Source organism: Stegostoma tigrinum, chromosome 13 (assembly GCF_030684315.1).
Source record: "Stegostoma tigrinum isolate sSteTig4 chromosome 13, sSteTig4.hap1, whole genome shotgun sequence".
Lineage (NCBI taxonomy): Eukaryota > Metazoa > Chordata > Chondrichthyes > Orectolobiformes > Stegostomatidae > Stegostoma > Stegostoma tigrinum.
Window position 1 is genome coordinate 8,223,482 of NC_081366.1, and position 16,796 is coordinate 8,240,277.

The 16,796-nt window shown below is 42.5% G+C and overlaps 1 protein-coding gene across 1 annotated transcript in view; it reads right to left on the minus strand.

Annotated features, from left to right (window-relative positions):
- Nucleotides 1-2,133: 2,133 nt before the first annotated feature.
- The window catches only part of ik (IK cytokine), a 47,127-nt gene continuing 32,464 nt past the window's right edge, over nt 2,134-16,796 (minus strand). Inside the window, exons 14-20 of the mRNA XM_059650547.1 lie at nt 15,054-15,132; nt 13,329-13,409; nt 12,648-12,705; nt 11,416-11,504; nt 8,306-8,414; nt 6,625-6,659; nt 2,134-2,545 (exon numbers count right to left, since the gene is read on the minus strand). Coding sequence (XP_059506530.1) covers nt 2,518-2,545; nt 6,625-6,659; nt 8,306-8,414; nt 11,416-11,504; nt 12,648-12,705; nt 13,329-13,409; nt 15,054-15,132 — 479 coding nt within the window. The 3' untranslated portion in view covers nt 2,134-2,517. The remainder of the gene's footprint in view (nt 2,546-6,624; nt 6,660-8,305; nt 8,415-11,415; nt 11,505-12,647; nt 12,706-13,328; nt 13,410-15,053; nt 15,133-16,796) is intronic.

Sequence of the window (16,796 nt, forward strand, 5' to 3'; positions counted from 1 at the left end):
GATAAAACTGTTGTGACTGACCCTCCTTCAAATGAAAATTAATTGGATTGCCCTTTCAAGGAGCTGGCACAGGCTGCTGTAAGGTTACAGGTAAAGATTTTATAGAGGTGTTCAAAATTATGAAAGGCTTTAAGAGTATTTGTTACAAATTCTTTTCAAAAAGCTAGCACAGAGGCAGTGCACACTGTCCCCCTCTTACACTGTATGTTTCTAGAGCAAAGGTACCAAACAGCGTCTTGCGCAAGGTTACAGTCAAGTATAGGATTAAAGATAAACTAGCCAGGAAGACTAAACTATATCTTGTTTGATCTGAGAGGCAGAAATGACCGTTGTCATTGTCTGCAGTGTACCATACAGTGCGTGCATGACTGCTGAAGCTAGTCTGCGCTCAGAGATTCCAGTAAAAAAATTTGTCAGGTTACCGTGAGCAAGTTTTAGAAGATTTAGAAGGTGGAGAAAGTCTGGGGCAAGCTTTTAAGGAGTCAAATTCCACCTCAAAAGTCCTAAGTGGAATCTTCTAAGTGGCCTTCCTTTGAACGCTAGGATAGCACACTCGAGTGAGTGAGTGTCAGGTATACTGGTTCCAGGACCTGCCCAACCCAATGTGACCAGCTCAATAAGGTGTGTTTACTTGACAGGCCAGCCTGGGTTAGCACCTGCATATCTGGTACATTGCCCAGCCATATGATCTTTAAAAAAAGTTTGCAAAGGCAGTTTAAGTAAAAAAGTGATCAAATCTCTTGTCATGATGCCACGACACAGTCCAAATCTCCCACGAGCAAACTAAATAGGAGGACAAGCCATTCAGTCCTTTGTGGCTCCTTTGCCAATCAATAACAATGTGGCTGATTCATTTGTTTTTTCAATTCCATATACCCATCTTTCCCAATAATCCTTGATTCCCTTACCTAACTTATCTAACCTTGCTTCCATAACCTTCTGAGGTAGAGTTCTAAAGCTGCAAAACACGCAGAACATTTTCAGTCCTGAAAGGGCAATCTTGAATGCTCCCCAATTCTGAAGTCACCCACAAGAGAAAACACCCTTCCATGTCCACCTTGTCAAGACCATTCAGGATGTCACTCTTTATAAACTCTAGTGGAAACAAGTCCAGTCTGTTTCGCATGTGTCCAGAAGGCAATCCATTCATTCCAGGTAACAAACTAGTATCAAACACACAGAGCTGGAGAAGCCCAGCATCTGCGTGCGCGCGAGAGACAGAGAGAACGCGAGAGACAGACACAGAGGAGACAGAGAAAGAGAAACAGAGTTAACATTGAGTCCAGTATGCCTCATTTTCAGAACTGAAAGGGCTTAGCAAATGAGTTATATTATACTAAACCTCCTCTGAACCACCTCCAATGGATTTACTACATCATTACCAACCTCTTTTAAGACCCTAGAAAGAAGTCCATTTGGGCTGGAGACTTGTCATCCCCACTGTGACAACAGAGTTGAGTTTGAGGATCGGCTTGGGGCATTTTATTGAGCTGGAGCCTGAGCTTGTAGCTGGCTGTGTTGTGACCTATACCTGGGAACCCGCAATGCCAACACCATACCTGAAAATGGTTACAAATTCCCTAGCAATATACACCTTTCTGTTTGACTGGGTCAAAACAAAACATGAGAGGAACTGACTGCTTTGGAAACCATCTTGTAATACACTCAAAACAAGCTTTTGAGAAAAATCTGGTAACGTGGGACTTGGGGGATAAGTCTTTCACAGGCATGATGGGCTGAATGATCCTGCACTGTATGAAGATACATATTTCCAGGGGCATGGAGGTTTTGGCAAGCTGAAAACGGAAATCCGCAAAATCTATAGCATTAATGAGTAAGAGGGCAGAGAGACTTAGACAATTTTTGTGAAGAGTGCTTATCAGAAACACTCTAATAACTGACTGGTCAATGACTGCTCTATCAGGTGCTGATGGTCTGCTGTCTGCAGTATTTCTGATCTCTTCTGCATTCCTTCAGTGATGTACAGCAGTGATTTCAACTTCATTAGAGTTCACAAAGCTGTGCTGCAGATCTGTGCTTTAAATGCTGTGTAAAGTTAACCTCTGGGTGGAAAAAAAAGTATAGATCAAGGAACCTTGGAACATTGGCCACAAACCGCCCATGACTCGCATGTCGATAATTAAACAGAGATTTTAATCTGTTAAGCTTTCTATGCATAAAGGACAGACGAAATGTAAAGAGGTCAAACTCTACACAGAAAGTACACATAGATTTCTGTTACAGGCATCTTTAAACGTCTCCCGTCCCCAAAAGACTTCTCTCGAACGTCAAAATGTTTCAAAATGAAAATCATTGCAGATCATCCCTGCTGCAGTTTAATAGGGACGAGATGATTTGGCTTTTTAATTATTTCAAATTGGGATAACTTCATTTCCTGCTTTTACTTGATGTGGATGTAGAAGACATTAGAAAAAATTCTTTCCACAGTCTCTCAAAAATCGTTGTCAATGAGCGACCAAAATCATGGAATGTACGAACAGCAACACCATGCCAGCCTCAGTATTTCGGTCTCTTCACCTCAACGCTGTCAAACAAAATAGAAAGTAAGATTAATCTTTCATCGCTCAGCAAATGAAAGAGGCAAAATCCTGATCTTCAAAAATAACATTTTTTGGGAGCACATGGGATTCAAACTATGAGGGTCAAGAGCAAGAGTTAATGAAAAAAGTTCCCCAGAAGGGAGTTGGGGATCAGTAGAACCAAAAAAAGTAGACAATTAGATCAGTCATACTTTATAAAATTAGAATATATGGCAGCTGACAGAAATAGCAAGAGATAAAACCAGTGAATGTTGATTATTCAAGGGTTGGAGTACAGTAGAGACCTCAAATGCACGAAACCACAGGCACATCAGCCCCAGGACAATTGTAGAAACGTCTAAACATTAAAATTTAACCTGCAGGTAAGGGGAAGCTTGACAAACACATGAAGGAGAAAGGAATAGAAGGTATTATTGATGGAGTGAAGAGGGTTGGTCTGAGGTACACGTGGAGAACAGATACTGACAAAGTTGGGCTAATTGGCCCATTTGTGTATTGTATTTTCTCTGCAAGTTAGAGATTATCATCTTGTTGCTTTTACAGAACATCATTTTATATTAAATTAAATAACCACCATTTATGACTCATGTCACACTTTTGTGCCACACTCAATAGCAAGCAGTAATGCAACAAATAATATAGACCCGCTGTTCCAGATGTGGCCTCCTCTACATCAGGGAGCAAGCGGAGGCGTGGGGACTGTTTTACAGAACACCTATGCTTGGTTCGCACTAAACAACTGCACCTTGCAGTCGCGAACCATTTTAACTCCCCCTCCCATTCCTTAGACGACATGTCCATCCTGGGCCTCCTGCAGTGCCACAATGATGCCACCTGAAGGTTGCAGGAAGAGCACCTCATATGGGAACCCTGCAGCCCAATGGTATCAATGTGGACTTCTCAAGCTTCACAATCTCCCCTCCTGCTACTGCATTCCAAAACCAGCCCAGTTTGTTGCCGCCTCTTTAACCTGTCCTTCCTCCACCTATCCTCTTCTCCCACCTCAAGCCCCATCCCCATCTCCTATCTACTAGCCTTATCCCACCCCCTTGACCTGTCCGTCCTCCCTGGACTGAGCTATCCCCTCCCTAACTCCCCACCTACACTCACCTTTACTGGCTCCATCCCCGCCTCTTTGATCTGTCTCTCTCCTCTCCACCTATCTTCTCCTTTATCCATCTTCTATCCGCCTCCCTCTCTCTTCCTATTTATTTCAGAATCTCCTTCCCTTCCACCATTTCTAAGGTGGTTCTCGCCCAAAACGTCAGCTTTCCTGCTCCTCCGATGTTGCTTGGCCTGTTGTGTTCATCCAGCTCTACACCCTGTTACCTTGATTTAAAAGTATTGCTTAGAAGATGAGTGTCAGCCAGGACATTATGAGAATTCCTACTCAAAATAATGTTGTGATGTTTTCAACTTCCACCTGAAACAGCAAGTGGAATCTCACTTTAAAAAAATTCATTGGTGTTTCCGACTGCATAACAATCCCTGCAAAATGCAATGATGTATCACTGTAGATTATGTGCTCCATTCCTGGAATGGGGTTCAAACTCACGACTTTCTGGGAGTCAAGATTAAGTCAAAATTACATATGTATCTTTCACTTTTCCAGTTCTGAAGTTTGGTTTCCAGCCTTGACACTGACTATGTAGTCATGTTGTTTTGGAATCAGAAAGTCTCAGGTTCAAATCTCACTCCAGAGACTTGAGCACGACAATCTGGTTTGACATTTCAGATGAAACATCAAACAGAGTCTGCCCTCTCAGACTGATGTAAAGGATTCCATTGTTCTACTGGAACATAAGGAGGGGACAGTGCAGAATGCCCCGACTAGAGTCCATTCTTCAAACAAGATGGGTGAAACAGGTCAGCATGCCACCTTGCTGACGAAAAAGCTGCTTTCTTCGTTTCGTACATTTTGATGGCAAATGCACTTGAAAAGTATTTAGTTGACTGTAAAGCGTTAAGTATCTTGGGACTGTGAAAGATAATAACCCAGTTAGTTCTGTCTACCTTTATCAATGAACTCATCAATTTACCAGGAATAACGTTACAAGTCAAGTGACACCAGGTAATAATCCAACTGGTTTATTTGAAATCACAAGCTTTTGGAGAGATGCTTCTTTGTCAGGTGACTTCTGACCTAACCCTAACCCCAACCCAGTCCAACTCCTCCAGCTTAGGTATAAAGATGCTGTAATCTTACCAGACCATTGCACTGCAATCTCATTAGAGAAAGATGAGTGGTGGTGGTTTAACCTCACAGCCACCATCCCTCAGGCAAAGCGCAAGGTTAAGAAGGAGAGATCCTTCATGGTACTCCATCACTCAGAACCTTTGCGTGAAGTGCCTTTTTTAAAACCAACAGAAAACTGTTACGCCTGCACATATATTTTTGATTCTTTAAAAGTAATTTTACAACCGTCAGTCAAAAAGAATAAACTAGCATATTTTGTAAGATGACATAGGTTTTGATAGAGTTTGTTCAACTTTGCCATTTTTAGGGTCTTCCGACATTACACATACACCACTGGCCTCGCTAAACAAGCAGCCATTTTGCCCTGCCATACAATGTAGCCATGACTCAATTTCAGAACTCTAATAACCAAAAAGCAGTCACCACCCAGCAAAAGGTGCTCAATTAAAGTAGTGCCCCAGTTATGCTATTATTGAAGTATAAGTTATTAATTACAAGTTATTAATTAGTTAATAAAGGATGGAATTTGATTAATTCCAACCAAATAGCTTTATGTAAAATACTATTTGAACAGACTGTAAGAAACTAGACACCTTGATGGTCTTACAATGGTAGAGACACTGATGAATGGAGCTACATTAATTTTAAAGACAAGGACATCATTCTAAAACATTTCATTGCCTTCATGTTTAAGGCAATGAGAGATATGGACAGATTAAATTGGGGTAAATTGCAACCCAGGGCCTGGTTGTGGATCTATGTTAACCCAGCTTTTGGGGGTTCTTTTGTTCTTAGGGTTCCAGCAAGCATGAGTGATTTCCTCAGAACCGTTCTGAGGAAGGGTCACCGGACTTGGAACATTAACTCTGATTTTTTTCTTCACAGATGCTGCCAGACCTGCTGAGCTTTTCCTGCAAATTTGCTTTTGTTCCTGATCTACAGCTTCTGCAGTTCTTTTGCTTTTTATTTACTCTGCCTCAGAATTGGGTTTCTGTTAGTATGAAAACTAGATATATTTCTTGTCAACTTGCTAGGTTATGGATTGGCCATTGATTTGAAAATCTGTCTGGGCTTCTTCAGATCTTTTTTGTTTGTCAATTAAATTGTCATTAGTTGTTACATAAATGTGTCTTGTTTTATTCTGTCTATATTTAATAAACTTAGGTATTATCCATTAACTAGGAGTTGCAGTCTTGCCTGAAAGCATGTCCCTGTTGCATTTAAAGCATCCAAAGTAAATAATTTGAAGTGGTTAATTTGAGATTCTCAATTAGGCACACAAAACTAATCTAAATTATCCAAATATCCTTTTACACTTTTAATAACAGTTACATTTCACCAGGCATTTGTTGATGGGGGTGCATTGCACACGGAGCCACAGAGAGCCCAAAACATCTGAGAGCAAACCTTCAGATACTACAGAGATTGTCAGAGCAGCATTAGGGCTCAGCTGCCTCTGATCACAATCCAGTGATAGCTGCTGGACAGGATTCTACTCAGGATTTGAGGTAGACTGAAAACATGATCGGCGAGGACAGAATGGGTGCAGTGGAATTAGTGAATGATTGCTCTGGCAAAGAGTCAGCACAGATACAAGCCGGCCGAACAGTCTCCAACTCCAACTGAAACCTGTACGGTTTTATCAGCTGGCAAAGTGCTGCTTAATGGAGTGCAACACATAATGGGAAATCAGGCTAGGCTGTAATGTGGCTGAAAGGGCTGCCAATATTCTCACACACAATACCAACTGGGCAGACTACAGAAGGCACACCAACAATGCAGAAGTCAGAAACCAGCAAGAGTCAGCTGCTTAAGGGGATGAAATGAAGAAAAGTGGAATATCTTATGTCTGAAAGCACCACTTACCCATCTGCCTCCAACTTCTTCCTCTTTTCAATGATCTAAAGGTGAAACAAAAAGATGTTTGTAGTCTTTATCTTACTTTTGTAAAGTTGTTTAGTGTGATATCAATGGGAAACAAAACAATAATGAACTGATCCGATGCCTGTGGATCCCACGTAACTTCACCGTTTGCATCAGCCAGTCATGAGAGATCTTGTCAAAAGCCTTGCTCAAGTTCATCTGGACAACATCTACCGCCCTCGTCTCAACAATCATCTTTGTCATTTCCTCAAAATACTCAATCAAATTTATGAGACATGGCCATCCCCCACAAAGCCAAGCTGCCTATTGTTAATAAGAGCATGTCTTTCCAAATGCGAGTAAATCCTATCCTTAAGAATCTTCTCCAATATTCTCCCCAGCACCCCAGCTCACCAGCCTGTAATTTCCCCAAATTACCCCTGTTGTCTTCTTAAACAAAGGAATGTTGTTGGCTACTTTCCAGTCCTCTGGGACCTCTTGTGAACAAAGATAAGACAAAGATTTCATACATGACCCCAAAAATTTTGAGCCCTCCCTCCCACAGCATTCAGGGATAGATCCCATCAGATCCTGGGGACTTGTCTACCTTAATGCTTTTCAAACCACCCAATACCACCTTTCTAATATTGACACGCCTATAATATCAACATAACCCTGCCGAGGCTCACCATCCAACATGCCCTTCTTCTTCGTGAATACTACTGCAAAGTATTCATTTGGGACCTCACCTACTTCCTCCTTCTCTGTGCATAAATTCTCCCCTTTGTCCTTGAGTGGACCTACCCTTTTCCTGGCTACCCTCTTGCTCCTTGTATATGAATAAAATGGCGCAGGATTTTCCTAAATCATGTTTGCCAAAAACATTTCCTGGCCCCGTTAAGCCTTCACAATTTTTGTTTGAGTTCTTTCCCGCTTTCCCTGGATTACAGGAATAGGCAGGGAATTGAGGGATTATGGACAGCGGCGAGGCAAAATTTTTTTTGTTTAGAAGGGCAGGCTTGTTGGGCCAAAGGGCCCGTCCCTATGTTGTATCGCTCTTTAACAAAAACTGAAATTGCTGGAAAAGCTCAGCAGGTCTGGCAGCAGCTGTGGAGAGAAAATCAGAATTAACGTTTCAGGTCTGTTGACCCTTCCACAGAACAGTTTCTTGACCCGAAACACTGACTGATTTCTCTCCATGGATGCTGCCAGACTTGTAGAGCTTTTCCAGCAATTTCTGTTTTTGTTTCTGATTTACAGCATCTGGAGATCTTTCGCTCTTCTTTTATGAAAGCTATTTCACAAAATACAGACTGACTAAACATTTTGAGCATACAGTAACTTTATAAACCTAAGACTGCATCTTTCAACATGATCAACTTTGCAATACCAACCAGCACACTCTTTGAAAGAGATGAGATACACATGATAACCCAATAACAACTAATCACTCCAGAAACCAGATTCATATCTGCAATGAGTCCATTAACCCACTGTACCATCTAACCCTCCTTATGTACCAAATTACTGATCCTTTGCAATTTTACTAACATATTTTATACAGTTTTTGCTCGAGGTATATTTGAACCAACAACGAAGCAATTGTGAACAGATGAACAGCGGGGATTCTCTCTGCCTGTGTTTAGCTGGCCATGAGTTATCATTTGAGATTGACACTACATACTGCACTGATCTTCTTCCACTGTCGGTCCAGTTCTGCTTTCTCATTTGTTTCTTTGAAGCGTCGGGTTTTGCGTCCCTCAGACATCTTGATACCATACTGGAAGGCAGCTCTGGTAAGGGCAAGAGAGCAGGAGTGAGTGAAATTAGTATGCCTCCTCACTGATGGTACCAATATCAATCGACAGGGGAGGCTTCAGCTGTGGATAAGTTAGAACATAGAACTTAAGTTTCAGAAAAATTTTCTACAACTCCTCTTTGCACTCAATGCCTCTATTTATAAAGCTCAGGATCTTGTGGGCCTTTTAACTCACTTTCCCAAATTGTTCAGCCACAGATTTACGCACAAATATCCCCAGTCTTTCTCTACCAGCACCCATTATAAAATTGTACTCTTATATTTTATATTGCGTACTATCATTCTTCCAAGAAAAATATATCACTTCATAAAGTTCTTCATTTAGTCATTAAGTTTCATCTGCTACTTGTCACAGCTGGGCTAAGCTTGCGTGAGTCTTGGAGGTTTACAGCAGAGAGAGAGAAAAAGGTTGTTCAGCCTATTGTGTCTGCAGTGATCAGAAGCAAGCACCTAATTATTCTAAGATAATAAAATGTGAGGCTGGATGAACACAGCAGGCCAAGCAGCATCTCAGGAGCACAAAAGCTGACGTTTTGGGCCTAGACCCTTCATCAGAGAGGGGGATGGGGGGAGGGAACTGGAATAAATAGGGAGAGAGGGGGAGGCGGACCGAAGATGGAGAGTAAAGAAGATAGGTGGAGAGAGTGTAGGTGGGGAGGTAGGGAGGGGATAGGTCAGTCCAGGGAAGACGGACAGGTCAAGGAGGTGGGATGAGGTTAGTAGGTAGCTGGGGGTGCGGCTTGGGGTGGGAGGAAGGGATGGGTGAGAGGAAGAACCGGTTAGGGAGGCAGAGACAGGTTGGACTGGTTTTGGGATGCAGTGGGTGGGGGGGAAGAGCTGGGCTGGTTGTGTGGTGCAGTGGGGGGGAGGGGATGAACTGGGCTGGTTTAGGGATGCAGTGGGGGAAGGGGAGATTTTGAAACTGGTGAAGTCCACATTGATACCATATGGCTGCAGGGTTCCCAGCCGGAATATGAGTTGCTGTTCCTGCAACCTTCGGGTGGCATCGTTGTGGCAGTGCAGGAGGCCCATGATGGACATGTCATCAAGAGAATGGGAGGGGGAGTGGAAATGGTTTGCAACTGGGAGGTGCAGTTGTTTGTTGCGAACTGAGCGGAGGTGTTCTGCAAAGCCATTTCCACTCCCCCTCCCATTCTCTTGATGACATGTCCATCATGGGCCTCCTGCACTGCCACAATGATGCCACCCGAAGGTTGCAGGAACAGCAACTCATATTCCGCCTGGGAACCCTGCAGCCATATGGTATCAATGTGGACTTCACCAGTTTCAAAATCTCCCCTTCCCCCACTGCATCCCTAAACCAGCCCAGTTCATCCCCTCCCCCCACTGCACCACACAACCAGTCCAACCTGTCTCTGCCTCCCTAACCGGTTCTTCCTCTCACCCATCCCTTCCTCCCACCCCAAGCCGCACCCCCAGCTACCTACTAACCTCATCCCACCTCCTTGACCTGTCCGTCTTCCCTGGACTGACCTATCCCCTCCCTACCTCCCCACCTACACTCTCTCCACCTATCTTCTTTACTCTCCATCTTCGGTCCGCCTCCCCCTCTCTCCCTATTTATTCCAGTTCCCTCCCCCCATCCCCCTCTCTGATGAAGGGTCTAGGCCCGAAACGTCAGCTTTTGTGCTCCTGAGATGCTGCTTGGCCTGCTGTGTTCATCCAGCCTCACATTTTATTATCTTGGAATCTCCAGCATCTGCAGTTCCCATTATCTCTGAACCTAATTATTCTAATCTCATTTTTCAGAACTTGGTTCTTTTCCTTATTTGCCTTGGTATCACAAGTTAACAACTAAATTCTTAAATGTCATGAGGAGATCTACCTCTACTACCCTTATAGGCAGTCAGTACCTGATACCCCACACCATCTAGGTAAAAAAGAATCCTTGCGTCCCCTCGAAATCTCAACCCTTTAACTTCTGGTCATTAATCCTACCAGCATAGGGAAAGTTCCTGTCTACCTTACCTGTGTCCCTCATATTTTATACATCTCAATCATGTCCCACTTCAATCTCCTCTATTCCAAGAGGAATAACTCCAGTCTGTACAATCTCCCTTCATAACTAAAACTTTCCAGCCCATGCAATGTCCTGAAATATTTTGTCTGCACTCTCTCCAGTGAGGTTTATGATAATCCTGCTCCCAATTCACCAACACTGTTAAATTTTGTTCCACAAATATTGACGTTGATTCTGCACTGCTGAGGTAGGGTGATGCACTGATGGTACAGGAACAAGGATTTACGTCCACGAAAATGGGTGGGTGACTGCCCACATCGTCCTTCAGGTTCGTTGAGGTGTTGCCTCAGAATCTTTGGAAAATTGCTGTGGTACATTATGAAAATAGTACAGTCTGCAGCCAGGACGTACCAGTGGTGGGGGGGAGTGAACAATTTGCATGGAGTCAACTGGTCTGCTTTGTCTTGGATAATATTGAACCGCATGAGTGTTGTTGCAGCTGTGCTCATCTAGAGATGTGGAGAATGCTTCATCACACTCCTGATTTTTGCTATGCGTACTACAGGGAGGCTACGGGAAGTCAGGTGGGTCACCCAGTGCAGAATACTCATTGTTGTAGCAATGTCATGAATTTGGTTGGCCCAGTTCGGTTTTCCCAGGATGTTGATGGTACAGGATTCAGTGACGGCCGCTGGCTATTATGAGAAGTGATGGGACTCTCTTGTCGGAGATGGTCAATGCCTAGCACTAGGGTGGCAACAATGCTACTTGCTACTTATCAGTCCATGTATGAATGCTGTCCAGATCTCATTATAACATAATGAGAAATATGAAATCCAATCTCAAACTGAAATGAATTTTAGGAGTCTGTCTGTCACTCAGCCTGATGTTTGGACAGTCTACAACTGTGTTCTGCTTAATAATGTTCAGGGTGGTTTCATAACAGATGGCAGCTTGCCTTCAGCAATTGGCAAGATGAATTCTGTGTGCTTACTTGGGTAATGCTTCTTTGTTGTTCATGTATTCACTGTACTCCTCCTGTGTGTCGAAATCCCAGCGCCCAAGTGGCCCTTTCTTATTGCCCTACAGAGGAAAGTAATAGAAATTAACAGCTGTCTCTGATATTTCCTGAGAAATTATTCTGTAAGCACACTAGCTGGTAGAGATGGCATGTAGAATGGGGAAAGTTGTGCATTGATTCTTGTTCTGCACTGAGTAAGTTAACCTCAGTTCAGAGCTGGACATGGCTAGGGGTGGTATATTCAGGCAACAATATTGAGAGATGAGGGAAGGATGGAGAACAGCAATGGGTGGGCCTAGACAATCAAATGAATCCTGCGGAAAACACACTGTACACAAAGAAAACCTACCATTAAATTAATTATATTTTTAAAATTCATTCATGGAATTTAGGCATCACTGCCGAGGCCAGCATTTATTGCCCAGGGGCTAAGAGTAAATCATACTGACGTGGATCTGCAGTGAAGTGGTAAGGATGGTAGATTTCCTTCCCTAAAGGGTATTAATAAACCAGATGGGTTTTTCCATCCATCAACAATGATTCATGGTCATCATTAGATGTTTAATTTCAGGTTTCATTTTAAAAAAATTCAAATGCCACCATCTTGCATGGCAGGATTTGAAGCTAGGTCTCTGGATTAGTAGAGATAGTAGGAACTGCTGATGCTGGAGAATCTGAGATAACACTGTGTAGAGCTGGATGAAAACAGCAGGCCAAGCAGCATCAGTGGAGCAGGAAAGTTGACGTTTCGGGTCGAGACCGTGTTATCTCTGGATTAGCAGTCTAGTGATAATACCTTTAGGCCAGTGCATCTCCATTAATGTCTTTTGGAAAACAGCAAATAAGTTTTAATCAAAACAAAAAGTGCCTTAATACAAGGTGCTGGAGTCTTTGAGGCCTTTTACTACCTTAAATGTTGTACTGATGCTCTCACAATGGCACCATTTAAAAAGAATGTTCATGCGGTATGGGTACCATTACCCTTTGTACAGTTAAGGGTCAACAAAATTGCGGCGACTCTGGAATCAAATGTTGGCCAGAACTCGCCAGACCAGGTCAGGTCAGGGAAGCAGGTTTCAATCCCCAAAGAACATGGACACAGAAGTCCTACTGTGCACCAGTACTGCCGAAAAGTGTTTAATAACTGGATACAGTATGAGCCATATGGCTATTGTAGCGCATAACTTTTGCTTCTAACTTCTTACCTGATCCATTTTACTGTAATCAACCTCTTCATCACTGTCCACAGCCATATCATCCAGACTGTAATAGGGCAGAAATGTGGAAAAATACAAAATCAATGTACAAGTGGTTCAACCGGCTCAAGTGTGTGGGAACCCTGTCACCCTGTGACGGAGTGCTTAACACTCGACTAGGGACACTGTGTGCATTACTTTATTGTTTGATAAATTTATCCCACTCTGGACTTAAGAGGTTGGCTTCTACTAATGACTGAAGTTTCCAATTCAGAAAGGGGCTTTGCCTGTGCCAGCTTTTTGAAACAGCTGTCCAAACTGTCCAAACCCTGACACTCCACCCTGCCTTGACCCACACCCCCTTCCAAGTGTATAATCAATTCTTCTTTAAACGTTATTAGTGATTCTGCTTCTAGCATCTTTTAGGTCAGCATACTCAACAACAACTTGAGCACTATCAATGAGAACAACTCATGGTACTTATTATTTCCCCTCTTCTCCAATCTTTATATTTGCTGACTATCTTAACTCTGTCTTTTGATTACCAACCCACCCTCTAGTAGGACGTTTCATTTTCCTTCTTCCTTCAACTAATACATTGTTATTTGGCACTGTACATGTTGGGGTTTCCCTTGGAATTCTGAAGAACACTAGTCTACATGTTTTATGTCAGGGATTTCCAACACTTACGTGGCTGGGTAACACTCTGCATAGCTGTCTGATGTTCCAAAGAAATCTCCAAGGCGCTTCTTCTCATCTTGTCTCTTTGCCTTGATACTCAGTTAAGGAAACACTGATCATGTTGCTTTCCGTGAATGCATCTGTAGGGAGGCCTAAAGGAAAATTTGGAATTGTCAGGAAACACCCATCAGGTTCACAATGTCCTCTAGGGAAGGAAACTGCCATCCTTACTTGGTCTGGACTGTGTGAGACTCCAGGCCAATAGCAATGTGGTAGACTCTCAACTGCCCTCTGGGTAATTAGGGAGGGGAATAAATGCTGGCCTAACCAATGGTGCCCACATCCCATGAACGAATAAACAAAAGCTAAGGCCTGAACAGTAAAATTTTACAGGAAAAGAACTGTAAACTTCAAGCTCAGCATAATTTCTTTCAATATAAAAATTTAAAGAAATAGCACCTTCATGTTTAATATTCCCACCAATCTAACTTTTAAGAATAGGTTGGAAATCACTACTGCCTCATAGTCCAATCAAGACGTAAATGAGAAATGCTATTCACCCACTGCATCTTTTGAAGAGGTCAAGAGGGCAGAAAGAATACACCATTTTAATCAGGTTACAAAAACTGTGAAAAACAACAAAATTGTAAGTAACGAGCCCTCTACAAAATTCAGAGGTGCAGATGTCAGTGTTAGGGCACAATGTTAGTTTGTTAATTGGTTGGCTGGCCTCTGGACAGGAAAAGGATCCAGAGAAGAATCGCTGAAACTGGTGTTTGTGCCTAGATCACAGATTTACAATAAAAACCCTGTATGTCTCACTCTTTTGCTGTTTAATTCCACATATGGATATTGGTCTAATAAATAGAGATATTGCCAGCAAGGCAAATGTATTTCACCCATTCCTAAACAAGTGAGTGGGTTGGTTACTTCGCAAGACAGTTAAGAGTCAAGCACACTGTCGAGATTCTGGAGTCACATACAGATCAGACTGGGTAAATAAGGCAGACATCCTTCCTGGTGAATTGAATGGGTTTTTAACAGCACTCTGGTAGCTTCATGGTCACCATGATTGATACTAGCTTTCCACTCCAGATTTATTTAATCACTGAATTTCAATTTCCCAGCTAATATGCTGAGATTTGAACCTGTATCCCTGGGTTATGAGGCCATACCTCTGGATTGTCAGTGCAGTGACTGGCAGCTGCAAAGTGATGAGATTTGTGTATAAAGTGAAAAACTTAAATTCAGCAACCACAGAAGATTACAATCAATCAAATCATTCCTATGAAAGTCATTCAACAACTAACAATGAAATTCCAAATGAACATGTTAAATGTTCATATCCTCATGTTTTAAATCTCACTCCAGGGTGACAGTCTCACGTAGAATACAGTGACAGCACTCCTCTGGTGGAGCTGCCTTCTTTCTAATGAGGTGTTAAACCAAGCCCGAAACGTCAGCTTTTGTGCTCCTGAGATGCTGCTGGGCCTGCGGTGTTCATCCAGTTTCACACTTTGTTATCTTGGATTCTCCAGCATCTGCAGTTCTCATTATCACCAATCTGCCCTTTCTCTGGTTTATGTTATAGGACCCATGGTGCAAGCTTCTATTTGAGAAGAGTTCTCCCCAGCACCCTGGTCAACACCCATCCCTCAAACGTGTCTTTTTTCCCCCCTGTATTTAAGTTGAGGCTCTGGACAGACATAGGTCTCTGCTGCACAGAAAGGATATGATTCGGCCCCCTGCCATCCTCCAGCTCCTGCAAACTTCTCATTGATTGACTTAATCAGATCCTTTGCTGACCCAGGGCCTGAATGAAACAAAGTAAAAGGCATTAGTTAAGTATTAATAAATTTTTCAGGACTCATTTGCTCCGGTATGATATTTTTAAAAAGGTATGTGCAGCGACAGTTACCCCGACAACACAAGAGATGACAAAGATGCATCGGATTTCCTCTTGAGGTGATTCTTCTTTTTTTTAAAAACTTAAGTTAAAACCCTGTAAAAGTTGCGCAAAGGGTAAAGGAATTAGTACTGAAAATGGAACATTTAATTTTCAGACAGCTAGTTTTGAGATTAAGCACTCCTCTAACAGGGATAACATGGGCCGCTTTTACTCGGATCCTGCAACATGCCACAGCGATGCTCCATCCATTTCCTGCCAATAGCGTTCCCTGCTATTCAGCGAAGATACTCCTTCACCGCTCACAGCAGCTGGCTTACAGTCTCTCTCCAAGCAACTGACATATTTTGTTCTCAGGATACAGGCGCTGTGATGAGATTTCCATTTATTACCCACTCCTCATTGTCATGAGATGGTGGCAATGGGTATTTTTCTACTGAGGTGCCAGTTCAGGGGCAGTTAAGAATGAACCACATTGGAGTGGGGCTGGAGTCACATAACGAACAGCAAATAACAATACTACACAGGAACAGACCCTCATCTCACCAAAACTGTCGACACAGGATGCCTTTCTAAACTATAAACATTTGTCTCCATAACCCTCTCTTCCATGCCTATTCATGTATTTGTCAAGATGCCACTTGAATGGTGCTATTGTGCTCTGGTAGCACATTCCAGTCACTTACCACCATCTGTGTCAAAAACCTGCCTCTTGCGTCTGTAAACTTTTCACCTTTTACCTTAAACCTATGTCTCCTAGACATTTCTACCCTATCCATTCTATCTATGCATCCCACAATTTTGTATACTTCTATCAAGTCACCTGTCAGCCTCTGACATTCAAGTCAAAATAAACAACTTTGTCCAATCTCTCCTCTTGTCAATACCCTTCAAACCAGGCAGCATTCTCCAAACCAGAACAGCTAAGGACTGCAGCTCTCACTCCCTAAACAAAATGAGCTTCTGATCTGATAATCTGTCAGCTTCTTAGCCACTTTTATAGACAGCAAGAATCCTACATACAGATCTGAAAACAAAAAATTCAAATACTCAATCATTCACTGTGTGGGTCTGGGACTCTTTAGTCCATGCTTCAGAATCAACAATCCAGTGACATAACCACACTCTTGTTCCTTTTGAATAATTTCCTGCGCTTGCATGGGCACAGGAATCTTTATCAAACTTGTTAAAATCCACGGTGCAAAGAATATTAGTCAGCATACAGAGAGGACATTTATTCGATGATCAGACTCTGATAGATTTGACTCAAAGGCTGTCTGGCCTTTGATGAAAGGAATCCTGTGTAATAGCAAATGCTATGAAAAATATCTCAGTGCTGCTGGGGTCGTTTCACAACATGAAATATAGACGAGGTAATTATCTTGTTAATTTACATTGCAAAGAGACACATCCACAGTTAAGTACACACGAGCTATATCAAAACAGAAAAGTTAATAGCTTTTAACCAGCAAAACATGTCGTAGTGACTGGCATAGTTTCACTGGGACTGGATAGTCTCTTTCTGTGTTATACTATGATTCTAAACTGCAATGGAAAAAAAATGGTACAGT